Genomic DNA, 24,760 nt, shown 5'->3' with positions numbered 1-24,760 from the left:
GCCCCAGCACTTGGTCAGACGCACTGGTGGTTTAGTTCTTGCAGGTCCAGTATGAACTAATGCGCCCGTAAGTTACTATTACATTTGAAGGCATACCATGGTCTCTCTACGTTCAGTCCACCGCTATTTAGTATGTTCCTTCGTTTATTAATGATCTTTTTTACTTAATTCAAAGAGGGTGTAAAAGGACAGGATGTGTTGAATATAATAACATCCTAGGAAATGATACTTGTGAAAGTGGTGAAGTTATTAAAATAATATGACATCTCACAAAAATTAACGCATTCTGAAAAATATCACTGAGTGGAAAATGAGCATTAAAGATCCTGGGCTGTAAAGGGCCTGGGCCCTAAAGAGATTTATTGGCCCTACTCTGTAACTGGCATCACAGTGATAAATATTGTAATGGGATATGGTGTGATGCTCAGCAGCCCTCCGACCTCCTTTCTCTGCGTCTCCCAGTTATCTGGCCTACCTACTGGAGCTTGTAGAGTGCCAGGAGCGGCAGGTCTCAGTGGGCGATAGGAGGATATTGGAGTAGATCATAGATCGGAAGGTCCTTGCAGCACAATCACAGAAGAGTTGGGCTTAGCACCCATATGTTTGGAACCCAAAGAAATACATATGGCAGGGAGTCTTCATGTTCATCCTATACTCCAGCTGAAGGACATGGAGGCCACTGCCACCCAGCCAACAGTCACACTACCTACCTGCGCATGGTGCGCGTCACCCGGTGACCTTGTTTCCAGTGTACAGCTGAGCTGTGGGGCTCAGAACTTTAAGGGATCGCCGGTGCTGAGTGACAAGCACTGATGCCAAGCAAGCAGAGTGAGGAGCCCAGTCAACTGATGCTACTACTTACACTGAAGCTAGTGCTGATCGTGGATCTGGGGGTCAGTTGCTTTCTCATAATTTTCAATTCTATGAGGAAAACTCCACGGGAGGGAAGTGTGTATCTTTAATCTTACTTTTTAAATAATATGCCAGGTGTGGTGGTTGAGACGGTTCATCAGTGTCCCATGACTAGCTTTGGGATAGGGGCACAGCTCTTTAGACTTAAGGTGCCCAGCTCTACTTCTGGCCACCTGTGATACCTGTTCCCTTCACTGAGGCCATTCTCTGACACTCTGAGGTTATCGGTGGCCAGGCTGCTACCTAGGTCAACATTGTAGAATATTTATTACCCCCACATTGTATCTTTTTGCATTGCCTCCCAGTTTCGAATAAGACATTTGTAAGAGTCTTTGTATCGGTCATCGGGCTGTGCTGCGTAAATGCCCAGCTTACTTCTATTCAAAATTCATGGCGATTCATTCACCCAAACTGTTTTGATCGGACTAAGTGTTGTTCCTTGAATCAGGAGGAACAGAATACAATACAAACAATGCAGCTCTTTGAGTTAAATCAGTGAAAGCCAAGAGGAAATCTACAAGGGAGCCAGTCCAGCTCTCCTCTTTGCATCAACCAGCTTGACTATGTGATACATTGCTAATCCTGTCGTATCCATGACAACGGGACCTGCAGGCACCTGGATACCTTAAAGGATGATTGGCCGCACTTTATAAATCCTGATTGATTGATTGATTGACACCTATCTTCTATACAGCACATATGCATTGAATGTAATCTTGGGAGCTAAAGAAGCCGTGGGTACTACCAGCGCGAGCACGTCAACACTCAACGTTTAGTGAAGACTATTCGCAATGACAACCTCAAGTGCTGGCAGTAAATCACCAAAGAAATGACTGGCGCTTGGCACAGCAATTATTCTAGCCCCGCCCCTTCACTGCCCCAAAATATACCCCGGAATTTCACGGCACTATTGCAACCCTCATTGCTCTACTAAAGCACTCCTTCCGTTGTTAGTAATTAATGGCTAGAAAAATGGATAAACTAAAATCTTCTAAGTGGAAGCAATGAACAGTCTGTACATGACCTTTTAGTTCAATGAAGGCCCGTCCAGTTCTATGAAGGACCCTTAAGTATCGTCTAAACCCGTGGTACTTAAAGCAAGGCCCGCCTGACCTTCACATGTAGCCCACAGCTGAATGGCTGCACTGGGCTGCTGTTTACTTCAGAAAGCACAAGCATTCAAAAATATGTTAAATAAACGGGAATTCGTTTATTTACAGGCTAACTGAAGTAAAAGAAAAGAAGCAAATAAGGAGCCCTGCAAAATTTAACTTTTGGAACACATTAACTTTTTTATATCATCTTGCAACAAATGTGTAAAAATATGATAAAGTCCCCCAAAAAGTCAAAAAGTCTATTTCATCAACATGCAGAAGCGTTACACATTAGTACATCAGAATAGTCTATTCAGAAGTATTTTATTTAAATGAGTAGTAATATTCATGCCTCCTCACACCCTGACAACAATGCCAATAGTGAACTAAGAGGCAAGTCAGTTGCCATGTGGAACCCTCTGGGAGGCTTGGGTTATTATACTTGGGCAACCACAAGAGGTTTGTACAGCCCATATCCTGAACTCATGTACTTCAAGATGCTCCTTTCGCTCATAAAGAAGAAACAAAAAGGTGGTAAAGCGAAATTATGCGATTGCCTAGGATCAAACAGTTGGATCAAGTGGGGAAGCCGTGATTGATCCTAGATTTTCTGGTTTCATGTTGTGCAATTCTATTTCAATTCAATAATCAAGTTACTTCCTTTTTAGGTTTTGCGTAGATAGCACATGTGCTGCCTTTTTTAGATATTTTGTTTACTGTTAGTAGGCTTGGAGCCCTCCCATTACTTACCATTGGTGGGCTTCAAAGCCACTCTCAATTGCTTGCTTCCTTCTGGTTAGATCTGCAGTTGTCACTTCCCTCTTCTTGCATGTGACCTCTACCCCAGTGTTCTTACACTGCTAGCACTTTTGGTAGCTATTTTTTTCTTTTTTTGGAGCTACTCTACAGAGTGCTTCTTTCCTAGCTGGCTCAGTCGCTTGCTTGTTGTTTAAGGCTGTCCAGCTTGATTTTTTCTCTACCGTGAGTACTTGCTATCTGTAAACAGGTCTTTAATTCTTGTTTTTATCTTGTCTCATTTGCTGTGCATTCAAAGACAGCGTTCAAAAGTCAGGCTTTGTATTCCGAGGAAACTTGGTGTTTACTTTTCTTTCGCTTACTTCAAAGTAAGAGAATTTATATGACAATCTATCCTGTTGAGTACCCATGCCAGAGGACAAGCTGTAGGATGTTACCTTTCCTAGCACACAACAAGCAGCATCTGCAATGCAATAGGTCTCGCATTTGCAAAACTTTGAGCTATTGGCACTGTTAAATGACAATGCCTTTTATTTATGTGTTTTTAAAACATAAATAAAAGGCATTGCCATTTACAATACAAATAACAAACTCTCGCAAATGCAAGACCTATTGCATTGCAAATGCTTGTTTCTATAGCGTCAAACAGGTCCCCCAATGGCTAAATGAATGGTGCCAGTTGAAAGACTGCGTGTCTCTCTTCAAACAGTTTTTTAGGGCATCTGAAAAGTAAAGTGTCTTTTCGTACTTTCAGGGATGAGAAGGCAGCCGGGTTAAAGAAGACTGCACTGCCTAGATAAGTCACGTGGTTTGTAGATATTGCCCGCGTTCAAATGGTCAGCTGCCACTTAACCACAATTACGATCAAGCATAAAGGGGAGATGAGAGGCAATACGAGCTGATAACTGGTAAGAGACAATACTGTGTACAGGTTGGAAAACAATCAGTAAACGTTTTTGTGGAAGTCTTTGTATGCCTTTATTTCAAGTACGCTTGGTTTGCATCAAATACACAGACAACCTGTTTCGCCCAAGCATGGGCTTCTTAAAGGCAAATAGTAGATATGCTGAAGTCTTGTAAAGAAAAGAAAATTCGTAGCACGAAGTCAGCGTGATCCGTCCAGTTTGGGACGAGAAGTAAAGTCAAAACGGCCTCTGACAATAGGGACCGCCAGCATGTCCAAAAGATAGGATGATCCCAAGCCCGTAGGGGAGTATAGTATCAGGGTATCATCAATGTGCCAAGGTATCTTCAGTCTAGGTAAGTAACTTAGTAACTTGCTGTGTAGCGCGAAAAATCCGGGTCCCGCTGGCGTCCAATTCTCAGCATCTTTTCGTATTTATTTACATTTTTAAATTACAGATTTTGCTTGTATAGGCAACGTTATGCCTACATAAGTAAGGCTTGCAATTTAAAAATGTAAATAAGGACGAAAAGACACGCTGCTTTTCAGATGACCCGTAAAGCACATTCCCAAAAAACAATTTGAAGAGGGACACGCAGTCAAGGCACACAAACGCCCCCATACACATGTAAATTTAAAGCAACAAGCAAGTACTTATTCATCAGCTATAAGGTGACGTAGAATGAAAATACTGTAATAGTTTAGCAAACAGAGACACGCTGCCGTGCAACCTGCACAAAGTCACAGATAAAACGTCTTTCTCTTTCTTTTGCTAAACACTTACAGCATTTTCATTGTAGATCGCGTAAAAGTATCGCTGCCTTTCAATTTGCACAACTGATCTGCGAAATGTGAGTTTAAAAATACAAGCAGATACTCTTAGTCTTCTTATTCAACGTTACGTTTGTGCCTTTGCTAAAGGTATCTGCTTGTTTATTTAAACTTTTATATTAAACATGCATCATGTTTCATTTTTTTTCCTTCACACGATACCTTTTGATTTCAGAGAGACTAAAATGTACATACAAAACACCATATATGGGTTTGTAAATAATAAACTTATTTGAAGTTTGTAAAGTAGGGTCATGTCTCAGTGGGAAGCTTCCCATCCTGTGATTTATGGACATTCACTAAATATCGATGTTCCCAAACAAGACCCATATGGGCCCATATGCAATTTAGGAGAGCAATAGCAATCTTTACAGCTAAACGTCTCCTTTTTCACAACACAACTAGAAACAATTTCGCCCTCATCTGCCACCCCTTCCTCCTGCTGGCAGCGTGTCTCTCTCTCTTCCAGAGGAGAAACAAATGAACCAATGTGTTACACACTCCCTTTCAAATGGGCGCTGGTCGATGTCTGTGGATGTGGAGGGAGGGAAGGCGGGGGGGCAGCGTCTCAGTGGCCCGTGTTTGCTAGCTTGCCCTCCTGTTTAGAGAGGAGCGAGACAAAGAGATTATCTCGGCAAATTTCTGTGTTAAAAATAAGGTTGTCTGGAGAAGCCATGTCTTGGAAAAGACGCCAGCTGCTTAGAGATGAGAATTGAAAATATCCGTTTGTGGGTGAAAGCATAGTTCTGAAACAATTAAAGGCACACTTAAAGTAAAAGCAGCACCCTTCACAAACAGAAAGCATATTGTGCCTGCAGAGGAGAAACTATTTAAAGAAAATAGGGGCAGATTACGATGGCGGGCGGACTTGCTGCTGGAAAAGGGACCGCCCGCCATAGGTGCGGCTGTCCCGCAAAACAAATTACGATGCGCCCGCCACACTGGCCGGTGCATCCTGTATGTTGACATAGTGGCGGGTGGCAGAACCCGCCACAATGTAAAAATACATGTCTTACATTTACATGCACAACGTGGCAGGCACCGTGTGGTGCCTGCCACCTTGTGCATGCAAATGGAGGGGGGTTCTATAGGTACCCCCCACGTGCAGCACCCCACCCCCCTGGGGGCCCGCAACGGGCTCCCAAAGGCATTTTCCGCCTGTCTTTTTGCGGCGGGAACTCCGCCTCAAAAGACAGGCATCCAAATTACCACGGCGCCGCCTGCACGGCACCGCCTCCATAGACCCCTTGTACCTGGTCCCGCAAGGCGGGCGGAAAAGGCCCGCCTTGCGTGACCACAGAGAACGGTCTTTCCGTCCGCCGAGGTACCTTTCCCCTTCCCACCGCCATCCTAATTTGGCGGTAGGAATTCTAAGGGTGATGGTGGGAATTCCACCACCGCCGGCCCAGCGGTGGCGGAATTTCCACCATCGTAATCGGCCCCATAGTGATTAAAGACTAAAGAAGACATACTGTGTAACAACCGAAGTAAAAGAGCCCCTTCTCATGGGAAATTACAAATTAAGACAAGGCGGTACTAAGGAGGGACTAACAAGCCTATTAAAGAATTACAAGCCAGCATTTACAAAGGACAACGGCCCAAGCCAATAAAAAATATGGGCAGAGAGTGGGCAGGGCTTCTATTCCATACTCCAATACAGCAGTCTCGCTGAGCAGCACATGCCAGGCTCGACCTAAAAATGAACTGTGCTGATAGTTCAGAATACATCAGAATGAGAACAGCAAAAATTAAGCACAGTTTTTTTGTAATTCTGAAGTGTGTTGGAAACAAATATTTTAATACAATCAAAACAAATCAATACAGTTGCTAGTGACATTTCCGCAGATTAACATTTGTGCGCAGTAAAACTGTATGTCTGTGCAAATGTAATGGCCATTTCAATTGGAAATGTCTAGTCTGTAATGGCAGTGTGCTATCACACCATGCATGCTCCACACTATGCCACTCTACTTTACACTACTCCTCTCTACAACACTCTACACCACTTCACTCTACAAAACTCTGCTCCACTTTATGACCTTCCTCTATATGCCATGCCACTCCACACCATCCCAATACACAACACCCCACTGTAAGACACTCTACGACACAGCAGGCCACTCCACTCTCCACACTCCTCCACTCCATTCTACCCCACTGCATTCTACCATATCCTAATCCACCCAATCTACTCCACTCCAGTGTACCCCACGCCACCCTAATCTACCCCCACTCTACTCCACTCCAATGCACCCTACTCCATACTACTCCAATCTCCCCCACTCCACCATACTCCAATCCACCAAATCTACCCCACTCTACTTTACTCCAGCCCACTCCACTCCACTCTACCCCCAAATCTACCCAGCTCCCCTCTACCCCAATCTACTCAGCTCCACTCTTCCCCACTCCAATCTATCCCTGTCCAATCAACCACACTCCATTCCAATATAACCCACTCCACTCCAATCAACCTGGTTCCAGTACAGCCAAATCTACTTCACTTCCCTTCAATCTACTCCACTCCAATCTACCCCAATCCATTTCAATCTACCCAATTTACCTCACTCCACTCTACCCCATTCCACTATACCCCACTCCTCTCCATTCTACCCCAGTCTACCCTGATCTACTGCACTCCTCTCTACCGCAATCCACCCAAATCTACTCCCATCTACCCCAATCCATCCATCTAAAGCACTCCAATCTAAGCCACCCCATTCCAGTTCAATCTGATCAACTCCACTACCATCTACCCCAAAATACAGGGATGACAAGTTTGACAGACCTTGTTAAGCAAATGACAGCCAGGGCTACCAGTAGCCTGGTGCTGCAGGCATTTTCCAACTGCGCCCAACAGATTTAAAGACATCCAAATTAAGTTTAAGATGGCCTAATACATAAATGGTGGTTACATTAGCCTATAAAATCCGATGTTAAAACCCAGCAGTCAAAGGGCAATCGACATTTTGCAAATGTGAGCAGTACCTCTCAAGATATCTATCCCATTAGCAAGAACCATTTGGCTCCAAAATGGCTGTTGTACTCAAGGTGTACTATAAATTGTTGCCGTCAAAAAGCAAGATAAATTAAGTTTAATTTGACAGTTTTACTCATTTAGGAAAATATGGCAGAAGAAAACCTCTCACCCTAGAAGAGAGGTGCAAATAACAGACCCTGTTCAGCCCATGCCATTAGTATCTTCATCCCAGTAACTGCGAGCCATCGGACACTCAACAGCATCTTCATAAACTTCCATGTTCAAAATCTTCAGCACCCAGGGCAGTTCCTGGGTAATCCAGGAGGTGGGTCTCTTATAGGATAGCACGTGGCTACTTACCAAATGAAACTGGGTATTAAGCCCTCTATTACCACTTGGGAACAAAAAAGCGAAAAACTACTTAAAGAGCAAGACCAGCATAAATAGCAAGAAAAAACCACATCTAAAGATATTATCTGAAAGTTAAATAGCTCCCCAGTAGAGGTATCAGCAGTGTATTCCACCCTGGGGCTGCAAGGAAAGAAAAGGCATGACCTATTCTCTTCCGCCTAATACAAGGAACAACACGTAGTCCGATCAAAGAAGTTTGAATGAATGCAACAGCATGAATTTTCATTAAGTTAGCTGGACCTCTGCTCTCCGTTGCCGGATTACAAATAAAAAAATGTAAAATAATGTAATAAGTCTTCTTCGAAACTGGGAGCCAATGCAAAGGGATATGACGAGAGGCCACACATGCTCTATTATGCAGAACTAGAATTTAGAGTTGCAACAGTGTTCTGAACAATTTTAGTCTGTTAGAACTGTTTTAGTGAAAAGAACAAACCAAGAACCAGTCTGAGAAATGCAAAACTGAGCCCTAACCTTAAACTCGTTATTTTTTGGGGTATCTTGAAAGATTACACTGGAGACATAAAACATTCACTATTAGTCTTTTACTGTTGATTAAAATGTTATTGGTTTTTAAAGTAATAACCATTAAAGTGTTTAGGTTTCCCTAAACCATCATTCCTTTTCAAAGAAAAAGTAGTAACTGGGCACTTATCTTTATTGTATGTAATAACTAACCGTTAAATAAGGTATCTGACACAACGTTAACACCACCTCACCATGAACTGGGCCTCGACCAATCTACATGGAGAGTCAAGTAGGTTTTGTAAACTCGAAGTTTCTATCAAGTACCAAACACCCAGATCAGTTGGGAGCACATGCAGCCACACGTTTGACACTGGGTGATGGTTCCCAAAGTTTCAAAACATAGGAAAGAAGCAAAACGCCCCTCACCTCCAATTATTGTCTGGGTCAAGGTCTGTGCAAATCAGTAGTGGTAGAAAATGGCTCACAAAAAGTAGCAAGATGGTAGTTGCTACTTGCCGCTCGTGGTTCGGTTAGAAGCATGTCTCCAAAGGGCAAAGAATATGTGCTGGAGATGAGGAAACCCCTTCAAGTGTCGTAATTTAATATATGTATAAGATCACTGGAGTGCCACTATTACAATTTTGAAAGGAACAACGAAACCTTTGTGGAAAGCCTCAGGTGCACTCCTAACATTCTATACTTTGGGCGGGAAAGGTTGACTCATCAATGATTTAATACAAGATCCATGGCTTCCCTCGGTAAGTACCTCGCAGATAAGAAAACATGCTGTTGCACTGTCTAAACATACGGTATCGCCAACTTTTAATGACTGTGCCGAACAATAATGACATCATGCTGGACAGGCGAGTGTGATCAACGCACTGACAACAATAATATGGGAATGCAATAAAAGAAAGAGTACTGGGCGCCATAAATGTACCTCCGCCTCTGGTCCTCTCTCCTCCATGTCCAACGCTTCATCCCCTCTCAGTGTGCAGCGGGGTACCTCTCTGAGCAGAGAACCGGTCTATCGTCTCCTGGGGGGGTCACAGTATCACACCTTGGGGAGGTTGAGGTCACCCTGTGTTCTGCAAGGCACAGAGTCAGTCCTAGTGATGGACCCCAGTCGTTTCTCTTCAATGTCAGTGCCTATACCTGGAGAGGGCTTCGGCCACCCAATGTTCGGATAGAAACAAGGATCGGTTTCAGAACAGATCTCCCATCTTTAATGACTGGAAATACCTCTTTGGAGCAGGCAGGGGTCTCTTATGTAAGGTCACAGGAGAGTGTCGATGGACTTCTCTGGTGGGGTTTCCTCTTCCTTTGGGTCACGGTGCGACGGCTGGGTGATGTTCTACACCTCGTTTGCAACGGTCTGCTTTCTGCCTGTCTGGATCGTGGAACTTAGAAATTAAAGTTGTGCTTAATAATGTTCATAGAGTAATACGCGTGCACTTTTTTCTGTGGTGATTGAGGTTTTAGATCGGTTTAACTCTTCCTGCATTGAGATCAGGGCAGCCTGTACGGATCCCACTGGCTGAGGAAAGTTATCTGAGCTGCTCAAGCTTGGGACATATGTAGTTAAGTTAGTGCACTCCAAGTCATCAGCTTGTCACGAGCCTGGACACCAAGGACCGCCCTTCCTCTCTCCCCGTGCACCAGCAGTTGTCTGACACGTCCGTGGTGTGCTCCTCCGCCCTGCTGCCCCCTTATCAGGGCCTCTTCCCTTGACAAGCAGTCACCTGTGGCCTCAGTGGTGCGTCTGTCTCTCCCTGGGTCCTCGTCTCCTTAGACTGTCTCTTACAGTCCCTACTGTATGTGCTTGTCTCTGGCTGACCCGAGGCTCTCTCACTCACGCTGGTCACAGAGCCCTCTCTTGGGACTCCAGGACTCTTCTTTCTGTGACTGTCTCACTCAGGGTTCGCCCTCTCAGAGCCACAGTCACCTCTCTCAGGAGCGCCTGTGCCTTCTCTCTGGGTCCAAGTGGTGGCCTTTCTTTCCTGGGTGGGCTGTGCCAAAACCCCCAAACCTCTGTGGGGTTCCCAGGCGCACCCCTCTATTTACCCTGGCTGAGGTCCACTGTAACGTGTTTCACCTGCAGGACACCCCGCTCTCTGCCCTCCCCCAGCTGGCCATGCCTCGGGGACACTGCTCCTCTTCCCTGCAGGCTGTCACATCACCTGCCCTCCTCCCCCGCCTCGGAGCACCACCAGCTGCACTTCTCTCTCTGGAGTCCCGTGCACTTCGTACCTCCGCCGCTCTTTCACCTCTAACCCAGGACTTGCTCTCTTGACCCGGAAGTAGACTAGTTGATCTGACAGACAGAGGTCCAACCCTTCCAGTCGTATTCACCCCTCGTGGGCAGATACAAAGGCTGCAAAGGGACATCAGTGAGAGTCTTACGTGGATACACGACAGAGGCAGGAGCACATCTATCTATCTTTATACCTCACAACGTGCTCAAGAAGAAAGAAGGCCAGGCCTAGACCATTCCACTATGGCTGCCGCGAGCACAGATACAATCATAAAGTCCTTCGTTTGCTTCCATAATAACAGACTGTTTTCAGTGAGGCGGTTGTTATGCGGTAACCATTCGGAAACAATGGTCTTCGTCACTCTCTAAAGCACTTTTTTCAGAGGCGTCAACCTCATCTCCGTACAGCCTCTAGATTCCCCGTTGTCCTCACGATGTTACTTTTAATGAGTTCGCAGTTTTGCAGCTTCTTAGGCATACGACAGCATACATTATTCAGACACCAAGACTAATACAAAGAACGGACAGTTCAGTACAGCAGTATTCGTTTAACTGATAAATATAATCTTCGTCTAGATATGACCCGTGCCGAGTTCAAACACACCTAGAACTCGCACGGAAAGTAAGTAGTGTCAGGACATTTCAACATGGCGGCCGCGACAACTACTTCGTGGCGAAGTGCGGCGTGTCCGTCTTCTATGTTACCGTGAGCGCTAGAGAAGCTTGCGACACAGAAAGTACCTGGAGGGAGGACGAGAGACAACCCCAGGGCACCCGGGAGCATGCAGGTGAGGGCCGGAGGAGCAGGGGGTATGCAGGTGAGGGCCAGGCCACTATCATGGAGCATGCAGGTGAGGGCCGGAGAACCCGTAAGCATGCATGGAGAACCAGGGCTGCAGTGTGGAGCATGCAGGTGGAGATGAAGATGGCATGAAGTGCCTTCCACCACAGCTTCAGTACAGCTGCCAGTGGCTTTGTCGGCCCTTCTGCCCAGTGCAGGCCAGGGTTAAAGATGCTTCTCGGCTCCCCTATACAGTGAAGCCTGTCTCTTTGACGCTGTAATCATATTGACGTCCATAGATGGGAATAACATGAACATAGGGTGATGCAGATCTGTCAATTGATCTTTATTATCATTTTAAGTTGCATTTATGTAGAGTTTACTACGAGTTGCATTCTACTCCGTAACCCAAGATTAGAGTTAGTAGATCAGTCAAACGTGCTTCCTTTTCTTCCAAATGGATTTGTTGTGGTAGGTTTGTGAAATTTGTGCTCACGAGGTCTTGTGATTATAGGAGTCATTGAGGCTGTGTGAAAATGATGTACTTGAAAGCGGACTCTTTGACACTTGACTATCTGACCCTGCATCATAGAACAACCCAACTCTTTAATACTCTAGTCTTCCAAGCTTGACACTTTATTCCTTGGCAGGCTGGCATTGTCTTGACCCCGAAACCCCCAGCTTCTTTTTATTTTTAAAATGTATTTATTTTTTATATTCGGTTTTAGAAAATTACAGAATGCATACAATGTACAATACAGCTGCTATAATTGGTCCCATCAAAACATGGTCATCGTCAACCCAACCATTCTTTTAAATTCCTGCTGGTTTGTTTCAACGCCGGTGACCTTGCTTAGCGACTACACTTCCGGAACACTCAGTTTCTTAACTTGGAATATTTGTGCTTTGATTTGTAAATTCAGTATAGCGACAAGGGTGGGATAAAAACCAGAACATACAATGCACTAGCATTGCTTCCCCAGAAATGTTTTCTACTTCGAAACTAAATTTCAGTAGTACTTGTTATAATTCTGCATTGTATAGTCATCTTACCAACAAACCTTTCTTCATCCTGAATCTTTTACGGTTTGTAATAGAGGAGCTGTTACCTGTCCCCCACCCTGGTTGCAACTTTTCTTGAGGTTAGATCATAGAAATGTTATATTACACTTTCTCCAGACCTAAGCGAACAGCTGCCCAAGGACTGTTAGGTTTATCCCTGACCTGGACCCATTACCCCATCCCACCCAAACCCGTACAGGACTCATCCCCATTGCTGTACCCCCTCTACCTCAAGTGTGATCTTGTGCCACCACTATGCCCCTTCTGCAGTGTTGGAAGTGAATTAAAAAAAAGTATGGGAACTGTGATACTGCATACAATGGGGGCAAGGTCAACGGTTTGGCTAAAACAACAAAATATTCTGCAAGTTTTTTTGGGTGTTTCACCATTGGGTAGCTACATATAAAATAGCATGCAGTTTAAATGAAAACATTTTTTTTATCCTGTAGTACATTACACACAGTATGCGATGTACTGCTACAAAAAACGCTAAAGGGTTTAAGATAAAATTGTGCTTCCAAAATATATAGATTTTAGTATGAATGAACTAATACATTTATTTTATTGTTTCAATTCATTCAAATTGTTACAATGAATTGCAAAATGAGTCAATTAGTTAAAACTATTACAAGGACCAGTGAAAAAATTAATTATATCATTTATTTGAACCAATCTAATCTACAGTACAGTGGGAAAAAGCAGTTAAATACATGTATATTCACTAATTCAAAAACTGTTTTAAAACTCTAATTCTTGCCTGAGTCTTTACTTATAAGTTCTTTTAAATGGTGTTCCATTGAAATCTCCAAATTAAAGAGAAGTTTCATTGCATCTGTGCAGGTACGAGTCCCGTATTTTAAAAATAGAGGTTTCAATACAGTGCGACGTGCATGGTCAGTCGATGGCAGATGCAAACAAAATGAGCCATAGTTTCCTCGTGCTGGTGACACAGTCTGCAAGTGGTAACCACCTCTAGCGTTTTCCAGCAAATATTTGTCTTTTATTAGCAGTACTACGAGTCTGACTAACAAGATTTGCTTTAAATTTGTTTTATTCAAGGCTGAGTCACGGTATGGCTGTCTGAGTTTATCCCGAAAGGAATTAACTAAGCCCAATGTTGCTCTTAGAGGTCTTTATTACCTTCATGTCGTCTTCTTTAGATAATAGTCTAACTTGTTTCTATAAAATAGATTTTAAAAGTCCTGGTATAGATTTTAGTAATACCCAGACTTTACGTATTGCAATTTTGTTAAGTAACTGCCTCTTCACCTTTTCAGGGGTTGTAAGTGCTATATAAATGCAATTAAAAGCATACACTTCACAGCTCAGTTGTTAACTCCTTGCACAACCACTCAAAAAGAATAAATCTTTGTCATCACAAATTCAATCAACGAAAGCCAGTACCGGCTCCCAAGCATCCTTTACATTTGCAGATTACCCTTAACATTTGCATATTAACTTGTTGCATACATTTGCATTTCTTTCAGCCAAGCAGGCACCCTGGCAGGAAGTCTTGTTTAGATGTCTGCCTGGTTCAGCTTTCACAGCACACAAGACTCACTGAATGACACTACAGCTGAAGCATTTAAACTATCAGGAATTAAGCTTCAATCAACCAAACATTTGTAAAGCTCGGCACATCACCCATGAGGTTCTTGAGGCGCTGGAGCTGTTTGCTTCTGCGTGGAGGTTCATCAGGGTTGTTGGTGCGTCCGGGGTCCAGGGCTTGTAGGTCGAAAGTGGTGTACCATAGTGGGTGAAAGATCCAGGGGTCCTGGAGCTGGTCACAGTCGGGTAAGACTTTTGCGCATCTCTGATGCATGTCTGCTGTGCAGCCGTGCTGCTGCCTTCATTAAGTTGGTTCTGGGAGGATGGAACGGTGTGGGGAGGCAGTGGATGGCCCTAGGTGGAAGGCGGGAAAACAGGCGGCAGGCAGGAGTGATAATGGGAAAACAAGTGGAAACAGTGAAAAACGAGGCAAAGGTAGGCAAAAGCACTCAGGAAAGCACTTATATGCCAGAAGTGCCACTTGTCCACTTGGTTTGATTGCCCCGGGAGGTGCTCTGCCGTCACAGAAACTTCATTCGTAAGACAGCAGTGCCAAAAGTGTCTCGCCAGGTCTGAGAGGGCTTTGAATCGTGTACCACCTAGATAGTTTATATAACGCACTGCTGCTATGTTGTCTATCTTGAGGAGGACACAGCATTTCACATGATTCATGGTCCAGCACTGAACTGCGAAGGAGCCTGCCAAGAGTTTGAGGCAATTAATATGAAGGGATTTTTCGTAAGATGTCCATCATCCTTTGCTAGAGAATTACGCACATGTCGCACCCCAGCCTTCGTCTGATTCGATGTCTAGATCCGGAAGCAAACAGAAAATCGCTCACACGTTCCTTGTCTCCATGTGGGCAAACCACTATTGGCTCTCTTCCCGAGCCTCCTCCAAAAGTGGAACCACCTGAGAATAGGTGAACCCTCTGGAGGTGGAAGGCTTTGAGGCGTTACAGGGCCAGATAGTAAAGGGGGCGTGGAAAATGGCCTGAAACAAGGAGGACAGAAGCCCCACCATTCTTGTGATTTGCCAAAGGGAGGTGGCTGGTTTGGCCGCAGCGCGGCATACTTCATGTCTGATTTTGAACAAATGTTCTTTGAGGGAGGGCTTAGTGTGGCCCGAACCGAGTCCACTACAGAATAGCGACAATCCACTTAGCGGGAACACCAGAAACTGAGTAGGAATAAGGGTCAACTCTTGTTGGTTGATAATGAAGCATAGTCTCCAAGAGAACAACTGCCATCTGCAGGTGCACAGAGAGTTTCTGTTGTCACCGGTCCATGAGGAGAAGGTTGTCTAAGTAGACGATAAGCCGAATGCCCAGAGCCCTGAGAATCTCTACCGCCAGACGCATGACCTTAGTAAAACACCACGGGGTGGGCGAAAGGCCAAAGGGAAGTGTGGTGAACTGGAATGTCTGTTCCTGCCATTTGAATTGGAGGAATTTGCGTTGAAGAGGGAAGATTGTAATAGTCAAGTATGCATCCTTGAGGTCGAGACGCGCCATCCATTCATTGTGTTGAAAGAGATTCCCCTAGCAGGTGAATACCTTCCATTTTGAAGTGGTGCCAGGAGTACCCAAGAGTCTGAGGTGAGAGCTGCCCAATTGTGGACAGGTCCCTGAAATCTGCCCCCCAGGCACTGGTGTGGGAAGAGCTGAACACTCACCTTGATTGGAACTATAATTGCAACTACCTCTGTTGCCACTTCGCAAGCCCCTGTGTTCTAGTACCCTCTTGTGAGATATTGGTTGCCAAATTTGAAGGCGTCCTGGTAGTCCCCTTCTGTTGGTGTAGCCTGTAACAGGAGCTGTTTATTGCAAGCTACAGGCTGAGCGCCCCCTACCATGGCCTGCCCCGGTGAAAGCACAGGGCGGAAAAAATGTGCTTGATAGATGCTTGGGCCCTTTTCAGACGTTATATGTTGCCACAAACTTTTCTAGTTCCCAAATGAACAGGTTACCAAACAAACCGCTGTGCACCGGGGCCAGCTTCTGAGATGGCGAGGTCCCCTAGCTTGGGTCAGTATGAGAAGCAATTGTGGCCTCTCTGTGGAGATGGCACAGCTCGCATTCCTCAAAATGATGATGGCCCTATGGCCCACCCAGAAAGTACCACCGGGAATATCAAGGTGCTGGATACCTTTGTGTCCTCCGCAATGCCAAAATGTGAGTTAGTGGGCCAGAGAGAACAAGGAGCTTTTCCTGGTAACTCCACCAGGACCTATCCATACCCTTTTTCGGGTCACAAATGTACTTCCCTGGGAAGGTGTTCATGCAGTCGTCTATTTCCTGGGTTAGTGCTACCTTATCACCCAGCAACATGTGCGGGCATTCCGCCCGGAGACATTTGCAGACCTCATTATCGGAAGGCTCCTTATTTAAGGGCTTCTTGTGTCTAAAGTCGTGGCCTTATCCGCAGGGACTCATTCTGCCTACAGGGGGTGTAGAAGTAGGTCAGGTTCCAACATACCGGATGGTCCTGGGGGTCGGTCCCTGTAGGCAAAGTATCGCTAGGTAGCGTCGGCAAGGGTCTCCATGGGTGGGACCCTAGGTCCTTGTTTGCATCAGAGCCCGAAGGCGAGTCATTCTGGCAGGGAGGACTGGGATATTGCCGGTGGGCTGTTGCCCAGACGGGCCATACACAAGGGTTCCAAAGCCATGGGCTGAGAGTGGTCCATAAATGCCTTCCTTAAGTGGTCAAAAGCGTCCAAGTCGACACCAGGGGATGTACCCCTTTTACACTTGGGTGTAGGCGGAGGCTGGTCAGGGGTCCCTGGTGGTACCGGGCACAGGTTTCCGAGGGTATCTCCCTTCCCAGGGAGGGGTTTGAAGCAGTGCTTAGCATGTTGCAGGAGTTTCTGTTCCAGGGGAGCTACCGCATTATTACCTGCTCTGAGGACAGAGGCGTCTATCACCTTGCAAAAATGATCATCAGTTGGGCGGTAAGTAACCTCATCCTCTTCATTGTAGGTTTATTCCACATCACTCATGGTGGGCAGTAACTTATTGGGTAACCAATATTATTTATTTATTATTTACTTCACTTCTATAGCGCACTATCACCTAAAGAAAGGCATCCTGGCGCTGACAGACTCATATCGGAGGGGGGCAACTGATAGCAAGCTAGGGGATAGTGGGATAGACAAGGGCTGGAGTTTCCAGGTAAGCGTTGGAGGGTATAAAAATGAGCTGGGGGTCTCCCAGCCAGAATATGTAGACCCAATGGACCAATGGCATGGTGGGTCTTGCAGGACACCACTAGAACCTATGTGGATTGTAGGGGTAAAATAGCAACTGGATGGTGTCTAGCCAGAAAGAAGCTCAAACTTCAGAAAGCGATACACGCGTTTTATACAGACCCCAGTTAGGGGCGTATGGGGCAACACAGGGCAACATCTGGAGCTCCTGGCCGGCCACGCTGACAGGTCTCAGAGGATTAGCGCGCTGGCTCGAGAGACCATGCATGTTCACCACAGTTCCCTTTAGTGGTTGGAGGACCGCACCGCAGTAGGCCTGAGTGCTGAGACGCATAATTGGTTAAGGGACAGCCGCTGAGGAGCGACCAGCTTTCCCGTGTCTGTGTTGTAAAGCAAATACACTGTAACAATCCACTTAGCGAAAAATAGCACAAGAAGCAATAATAAGCATCAAATAATAGTATAAAAGTGGCCTGGAGGCACTTGTCTCTGCTGCAGGAACAGTGAAGGAAGAGGAGGCAGCAGCAGAGATGAAGACTATCAAAGGGCTCCTGACTGTTAATTGCACATTACTTTACTTTATTCTTGATTTCATCCCGAGTTTCATGGAAAGTAAAATCTTTGTTTGTTGTTAACAATGCTGCTGAATAAGAGTGAAGAAAGTACAGCATACTCCTCGCCTATAGCCCTGACATAGAATCATGGAGCATTCATTATTAATATATATTTTTTTATTGTACTTTAGTACAACAATGATTACTCTCACAAGGTAAACGCAGTGTATAGAGTACTTCGCACGGATACACACCACCCACAGTCCCACCAACAGAAAATATGATGCTGCGGTAACTGCCCATAACAGCCTTCACCTTCTAGACCATGATATGCCCACCATTTGCTCCAAACATTCTCATATTTGCCAGGACACCCTTGTGCTATATATATTGTCTTTTCCATCTTCGCGCACTGGTCCATACTTCTCTTCAAAGCTGCAATGGAAGGAGCACTTGTTGAGTTCCAATATTTGGCTACATCCATTTTTGAGAGCAACGTGCCAAACCCACCAGCTTCATGTCCCCATGCGGTCCCGCCATGTCCTTTGAAATGCCCAGAATAGCGAGAATTGGTTTGCGTTGATGTGCAGTCCCACCACTTTAGGAAGAGTGGAGAGAATACTTTATCAATAATGTTGTATGACAGGACAGGCCCATACTGTGCGATAGAAATCCGCTCTGGGCTTCTGGCATCTTTTGGAGTAGGTGAGGGGCGTACCCGGGCCTTCCAGAGACCGTAGGGAGTGAGGTAAACTTGATGGAGATAAAACTGTATGAGCCTAAGTGGTGCAGAGACTGCCAGAGTGCCGTAGACAGTCCATCTAATCCAGGGGGCCACACACTCCTCCCACTTCACCGTCAGGGTCCCAGCAGGCCAGGAGAGTGTGTAACCAAGGTTTTATAGATTTGTAAAATTACCCTCTTTCCCCGGGTACCCATAAGTGTTCACCCCTCAAGTGGGCTGTATTCCGGTACCTCTCACTTTTTTCCAGGGGACCCATAAGAACTCCACTCTCGAGTGGGCTCTATTCCTGGACCTCCATCAGCTGTTCTTGGTACTTGGAAAGAGCATGCCTAAGTTGTAAGTAACAAAAGAACTGCAATTTATGCATGTGGAACTCGTGACTGAAGCTTCTGAAATGATTTATTGTGGCCTCTATCCTATGTATCTCCCAAGCGCAATATCCCAATGCAGTCCCACCCTCGGAATCCTTGGAGGTTTGCCATGTGACGCATCCAGCGGGCCACTCACAGGGCAGTCTCCAGTGTGATACTGTGGTTCCATCCAGTACAAGGCAGCAGCGCCCTCCACACTCAGAACACCTCTCTAATCAGTTCCGGGAGAGGTTCTGCGTTCCGCGCCCCATACAATTAGGCTTCTTTTATTTTCACTTGCATACAAGACCCTGATGTTGGCCCAGTATCCCGGACCAAAGCCCATCTTTTTAAGGATTAACAACCAGTACAGGGTATCGAATGATTTCTCAAAATCAACAAGCAGAAATGCTGCTTGGCCGTCTATCAACCAAATGCAAGCTAGCACCAGGAGAACCCTACTGATACAGTGTCTTGTGCTAAGGTGTGGTATTAAACCGCACTGGTCCAGTTGGACCAAGTGGGGTAATACCCTTAGGAGGCAGCTAGCTAATAGGTTAGCATAGAGCTTGACCTCCTTGTTGATAAAGGAGAAGGGATAATGTGAGGCACATTGGTCTGGTTGGCAGCCCAGTTTTAGCAGGACAACCAGCACTACTAGATCTGTTGCTGTTGGATTTCGTCCTTTGGTGATCGCCTCCATGAACATATCTAAAATAAAGGGAAGGATGTCCGGGCGGAGATTATGGTAATATTTCACCAGATAGCCATCTGGTCCAGGGGTTTTCCCAGAGTTTAGGTCTGAGAGTGCCTAACCCACCTCCTCAAGTGAGAGTGACTGCCCTAGGTCATCCCTGTTGGCTGTTGACAGCTGAGGTAGGGGTATGTTCCCAATGAGCGGGGTCCCAGTCTAACAGCCCGGCAGGGTTTGTTCCACACATAAAGCCTCATAGTATTGTGCAAAGACAGATGCGATCCCCGCAGAAGTCTCCACCAACACCCCATTCCCATCAATCACTCTGGGTACCACCCTGAACTCTGTGTTCTTTGTGGCTAGCAAGTAGAGGAGTTTACCAGATTTGTCACCCCATTCATAGATTTCTGGGTGGAGGCTATCCAACAACTACAAGCATAGCTGGCACAGAGAGGCCCTATCTAGGGCCAGATGGCGTTGTATCCTGTTCGCTTGGTGGCCTCATCCTTTACGCCCCTGGGATGATATAGATGTTTCTAGCTCTGTAATCTTTTTCAGTCGTCCGCGATCTTTGCCCCAAAAATACAAGCAGGCAATTCCTCTCTTGGATGCCTTACAGGCTCCCCACAGCACACCAGCTGAGTCTACTGTGCTCCTATTGAGGTCTAGAAATAACTTCAGTATTTCTGCCAAGTATGCAGAGAAGTTCTCATCAGTGAGAGCTAGGCATTAAGACGCCACACAGGCCTGTCTCCTGTTTGGGATCGGTGAAGTGTGCCGTTAATGCAGCATGATCAGAGATCCCTCAAGGTAATATATGTGACCCTGTTGTGTGCATGATGTCAGTGGCTGGGAGTAACAGGTAGTCAATGCAGGACAGCGAGCCGTGTCCTACCGACGCATGTGTATATGCACATTGTCTGAGATGCCATATTTTCCGTACATCGCTAAGTCCCATTCCGGTGACCCAGTCAGACAGGCCCCTCACTGTTCTTTTATGATGCTTCAGTGGGTCTGTACCCATCTTCTTCAGTCATGATATTGTTGAAATTTCCCCCCCATTAATCGTCACCCCTTGTGTTAGGGAAAAATTAGCTCTCTGAGGCTCACCATTGTGGACCAGGCCATGGCAGGGGGCGTATACACACCTCAGATTGCAGGGGTTACACTCAATGGAGCCTCCAAGTACCACAAAACTGTATGCATCTCTGGACACCCTGGAGACAACTAGGGGCAACGTTTTGTGAATGAGTATGGCCCCCCGTCTGTACCTCAAGAATACCCAGCATGGAATATTCAGTTATATCCCAAACCGGCTAGGAACAGACAACTGGTACCTTGTAGCTGAGAGTCGCTTTGAACATTAGGATTGCCGGAATATATTGGTATGCCAACTGCATTACCGCCCCTCTCTTAATTCTGTCCAGAAGCCCATTAATGTTCCATGTGACTGCCGTGAGGGCACGCATGGCAGTGGTGATGGTCGGGGATGGTGTGGGACAGTGTAGGGTGCAAACGGTCCTGTGCTGCTAAAGGTATGATATAAGTAAGGACCGTTGTGGGGGCTTACCAAGTTTGTTACATAGGTGTGCAAAATGTGAGCTTAGTACTGGGAGAAGCTGAGCAACAAGAATATACAAAGTAACCAAAACATACCCCAAACCGCCCCCGCCCAACTTCCCCACCCTATTCTTCCCTCTAGGAGAAGCATCTGTTGCTCAAACTCCCAAATCAATACAGAACTAACTCTGGATTGGTGTAATTAGTCTGTAGGGGCAGCTAACTCGTCAATAGCTCTGAATTGGGAATGATATGCAAAAGGCACTTCGGTAGGATACAATGTTGCTGGTATGCAATGTTTACTTTTGCAGAGTAGTCATCAGCAGAGTCTTATCCTGTTCTAGTGCCCGACCAGGGCATTGGTTCCCGCTCCTTGGTTGTGCATCGGCATCATTCTGTTTCCGATGTGCCCCCTCTGACTCTTTGGAGGCTTCAGTAGGATTGAGCCTTCTGCCATCTAGATCATGTCCACTGCCTTGCATCAGCAGGTCTCCCCAGTCCCCACCTACCTGGTTTCGAGGCGGGTAGTCTTCTTCCATCTCAGGGGCTGGTGCTTTGAAAAGGGGTGCTGCTCTGTGAACCAGGTCGAAGCCTCTTTTAGAGTATCGAAGAAATATGACTTAAAATCAGGGAAGCCCCTGCAAAAATGCGGGATAGAGGGGCATACACGAGGTTCATGTTCTGCAGTTTCTGCTTAACTTGATCTTATATTTTCTGCTTTGCTTGGACATGACAAGTGTAGTTGGGAAACATCCCAAATTAGTTGACCCATATCCCTTTCAGAATTGCGTCCCTGTTTCTGTAGTACAAAAATTTGGCTATCATAGTGCACCCCGCACTATGATAGCCATGGGGTGCTCCCAGCTGAGGTTTCTGAGCCAGTGACCAGTAGGCCCTTTCAGTAATAAATCAAGGGGACAGACAATCCTTGTCCAGCCATGATCGGATCCACTGCTCCAGAAATGTTTCCGGTGCAGAGCACTCTGTTCCCTCAGGGAAGCCTACCAACCAGAGATTGTTACATCAAGCTCTATTTTCACCATTCTCTGCTCGGTCCTGGAGTGCCATGGCAGAATGTGTGAGGCGGGCCACTTCAGAGGAGAGTACCCACATGTTATCTTCCAATTCAGAGATTCTACCTTCCGCCTCAGTTACCCAGTTTACAGACTATCGGAGGTCTTGTACCAGCAGGACTACAGTGACCCGACCTCCCCAATCTTGATCTCCTGCACAGACTTGGAGTCCTGGATGGCCTGCAGTATTACTAAGAAGTTGTCTCCGCTGTGTGAGTTCGATGGACAAATGTAAAAATGTAAATGTCGGAATTTTGTAAAGCGCATAGCTACCTCCACCGGAGGTGTCCCGGCGCTGTCCGTATACTACTTGGGAACCCTTCCTGGGAAATGTCCACTCCTGGGCACCTCCCAGGTGCAGCCAGGCATCCCAGCGCTTTTGGGGCCGTTGTGGAGACTAAGCAAGCTATTGCCCAGAGTTGCAGCGTGGGACCCATGATCAGAACAGGTACTGAGGCGAGAATATCCAGTCAGGGGAATTAATGAGTCGGAGACCCGCCGAGGCGGGAATCGAACCCTGGTCCCTGGCCAGAGCTCTGCATCAAGGTCTGCCTGCTCTAACCATTGAGCCACACTTCTCCACCAAGACAAGGCTCTCCTCCCTTGGCATCTTTCTTTCCTCCAACAGGGGGCCGTGTATTTGTCCATTTTAACTTGGGCCTGGCCACCCATATTACGATCCATAGTGCCCGCGGTCGCATTGACCGAGCATTCCGGTCGCTGTTCATAACCCCAAGCCAGGTAGGTTCACAGGGTCACCCTTTCCTCACCTGGGTCCACCGATCCGCAGAGCAGTAGCTGGGTGGGGGTCTGACCCGCTTGCACCAGAGAGCCGTTTGGGCAGCACAAGCAGTCGGACCCCTGTGGTTAAGGACTTGGCACAAGCTTCATAGTCGCCTGTATCCCCCACTCCCATGACTGCCTTTCAAGTCCCAAGGGCTACTGGGTTGGCCCAAAGAAGCCTACTCTTTAGGCGAGCAGAAGTGAGTACGTGATGTTTCAAGGGTCATGGACACAGCAAGACTGCACCAGCCTCCCCAATATGCTAGTGGTGGTCTCAGCACACTCACCGCAATCTTATCGGATTCCCTGTAAAATCACCGGTGGCCCCGGCAAAGATTCGACTCCGTGTGGTTCCCCCGATTGGGGCCTCGGCCACAACCCAGGAGACCCTCGCAGCATCTGCAGCTAGACTCAGCAGGGAACCTGCGTGCCTCTCAGTAAAGCCCCACTCCTCCTCCATCATCGATCCAGGCGCTATAGGGGTTCCAAACTCCTCCACTGCCTCATGTGCACAATGTGGACCTGCCCGGCGGGCCGCTTGGTCAGTCCGCACCCTTGGCTCCCTGCAGATCTTCACCCTGGCTGGTGGGGACGTGGTGTACCTCCCAGGCCACAGAACATATATGGGGCCTGATCCTCAGCCGCAGCCCAAATCTTGTTGGTGCAGCCCTCCATCACGGCTTCTCAGGAGCAATGTTTCCTTTGCTCCCCTGGGGCCAACCCGCGCCCTTTCTCCCCTTTGATCAGCGGATTCTCAGAGTCACGCATTGACCTCAATAAGGGCACGCCAGCACCCAAAAGATCAGTTCCACCACGGGAGCCAGACCGGAAAACAGAAGAGCGCGTCCCCCCATCTTTGCCGTCCAGGCGCCATAGGGGTGCCGAACTCCTCCCCTGCCTCATGTGCACAATGTGGACCCGCCCGGCGGGACGCTTGGTCAGTTCGCACCTTTGGTTCCTGGCAGATCTTCACCCTTGCTGTTGGGGACGTGGTGTACTACCTAGGCCACAGAACATATATGGGGCCTGATCCTCAGCCCCAATCTTGTTGGTGCAGCCCTCCATCACGGCTGCTCGGGAGCAATGTTTCCTTTGCTCCGCTGGGGCCGACCCCGCGCCCTCTCTCCCCTTGGATCAGCGGATTCTCAGAGCCACGCATTGACCTCAATTAGGGCACGCCAGCACCCAAAAGATCATTCCACCACGGGAACCAGACCAGAAAACAGAAGATCGCGTCCCCCCATCTTTTCTGTCCAGGCCTCACCCACACCATTAGTAATTTACTATCCAAGTCCTTTCTTTTGAAGGCTTTGTAATCCGTGAATAGTTTTATATATTTGATTCTTTAGTCTGCTTGGAGCCAGTGGAGTTCTTTTAGATCTGTAGTGACACTGACCAAGTTCTTTGGGTTTAGAATGTGTCTAGAGGTTTTATTTTGGAGCCTCAGGGCTTTGTGTTTCTTACTTTGGTGTCCCTGCATTGATAATTTTGCAATAGTCTAATCCAGTAGTTTGTTGGCTCGCACAAGAGGCTACCTCTTCACAATATACATTGAAGAGTATTTTTCCGTATGGCAGTTGTGAGATGGGAGACCCAACTCAAACCAGACTCATAGATTTTTCTCTTTGTGTGTGGGTGAGGGTATTAATCCCGTCTCAATATTTGGGAAATGGAGCGATTTCTTGATTTCAGTCTTTGTTTTGTCCAGGTATATGAAGCTCTCCTTCATCTAGTAATGTATGCGCTATAGGCCGTTTATGCCGGTGCTCCAGCTTCCTGAACCTTACCTGAGCTGG

General features: G+C 46.7%; 2 protein-coding genes across 10 annotated transcripts in view; one reads left to right on the top strand and one right to left on the bottom strand.

The window, feature by feature from the left end:
* SZT2 (SZT2 subunit of KICSTOR complex) overlaps positions 1–10,790 on the bottom strand; it is an 804,663-nt gene extending 793,873 nt beyond the window's left edge. For all 7 annotated transcript variants that reach the window (XM_078659317.1, XM_078659363.1, XM_078659315.1 and 4 more), the window contains exon 1: positions 9,297–10,790. In XM_078659317.1, coding sequence (XP_078515443.1) covers positions 9,297–9,323 — 27 coding nt within the window. In that variant the 5' untranslated portion in view covers positions 9,324–10,790. The remainder of the gene's footprint in view (positions 1–9,296) is intronic.
* The window catches only part of MED8 (mediator complex subunit 8), a 57,658-nt gene continuing 36,414 nt past the window's right edge, over positions 3,517–24,760 (top strand). Inside the window, exon 1 of one of the 3 annotated variants that reach the window (XM_078659794.1) lies at positions 3,517–3,670. Coding sequence is in view for 2 of the 3 variants with exons in the window: in XM_078659641.1 (XP_078515767.1) it covers positions 11,393–11,428 (36 nt within the window). In the remaining variant the exon portion in view is untranslated. Of the gene's footprint in view, positions 3,671–11,289; positions 11,429–24,760 lie in introns of those variants that run through there. The other 2 variants (XM_078659721.1, XM_078659641.1) reach the window with 2 other exon arrangements.

The sequence above is a fragment of the Lissotriton helveticus genome, chromosome 1_1 (assembly GCF_964261635.1).
Source record: "Lissotriton helveticus chromosome 1_1, aLisHel1.1, whole genome shotgun sequence".
Taxonomy (NCBI): Eukaryota; Metazoa; Chordata; class Amphibia; order Caudata; family Salamandridae; genus Lissotriton; species Lissotriton helveticus.
The sequence above is the reverse complement of the archived record's forward strand: the minus strand, read 5'-3'. Positions and strand labels throughout refer to the sequence as shown.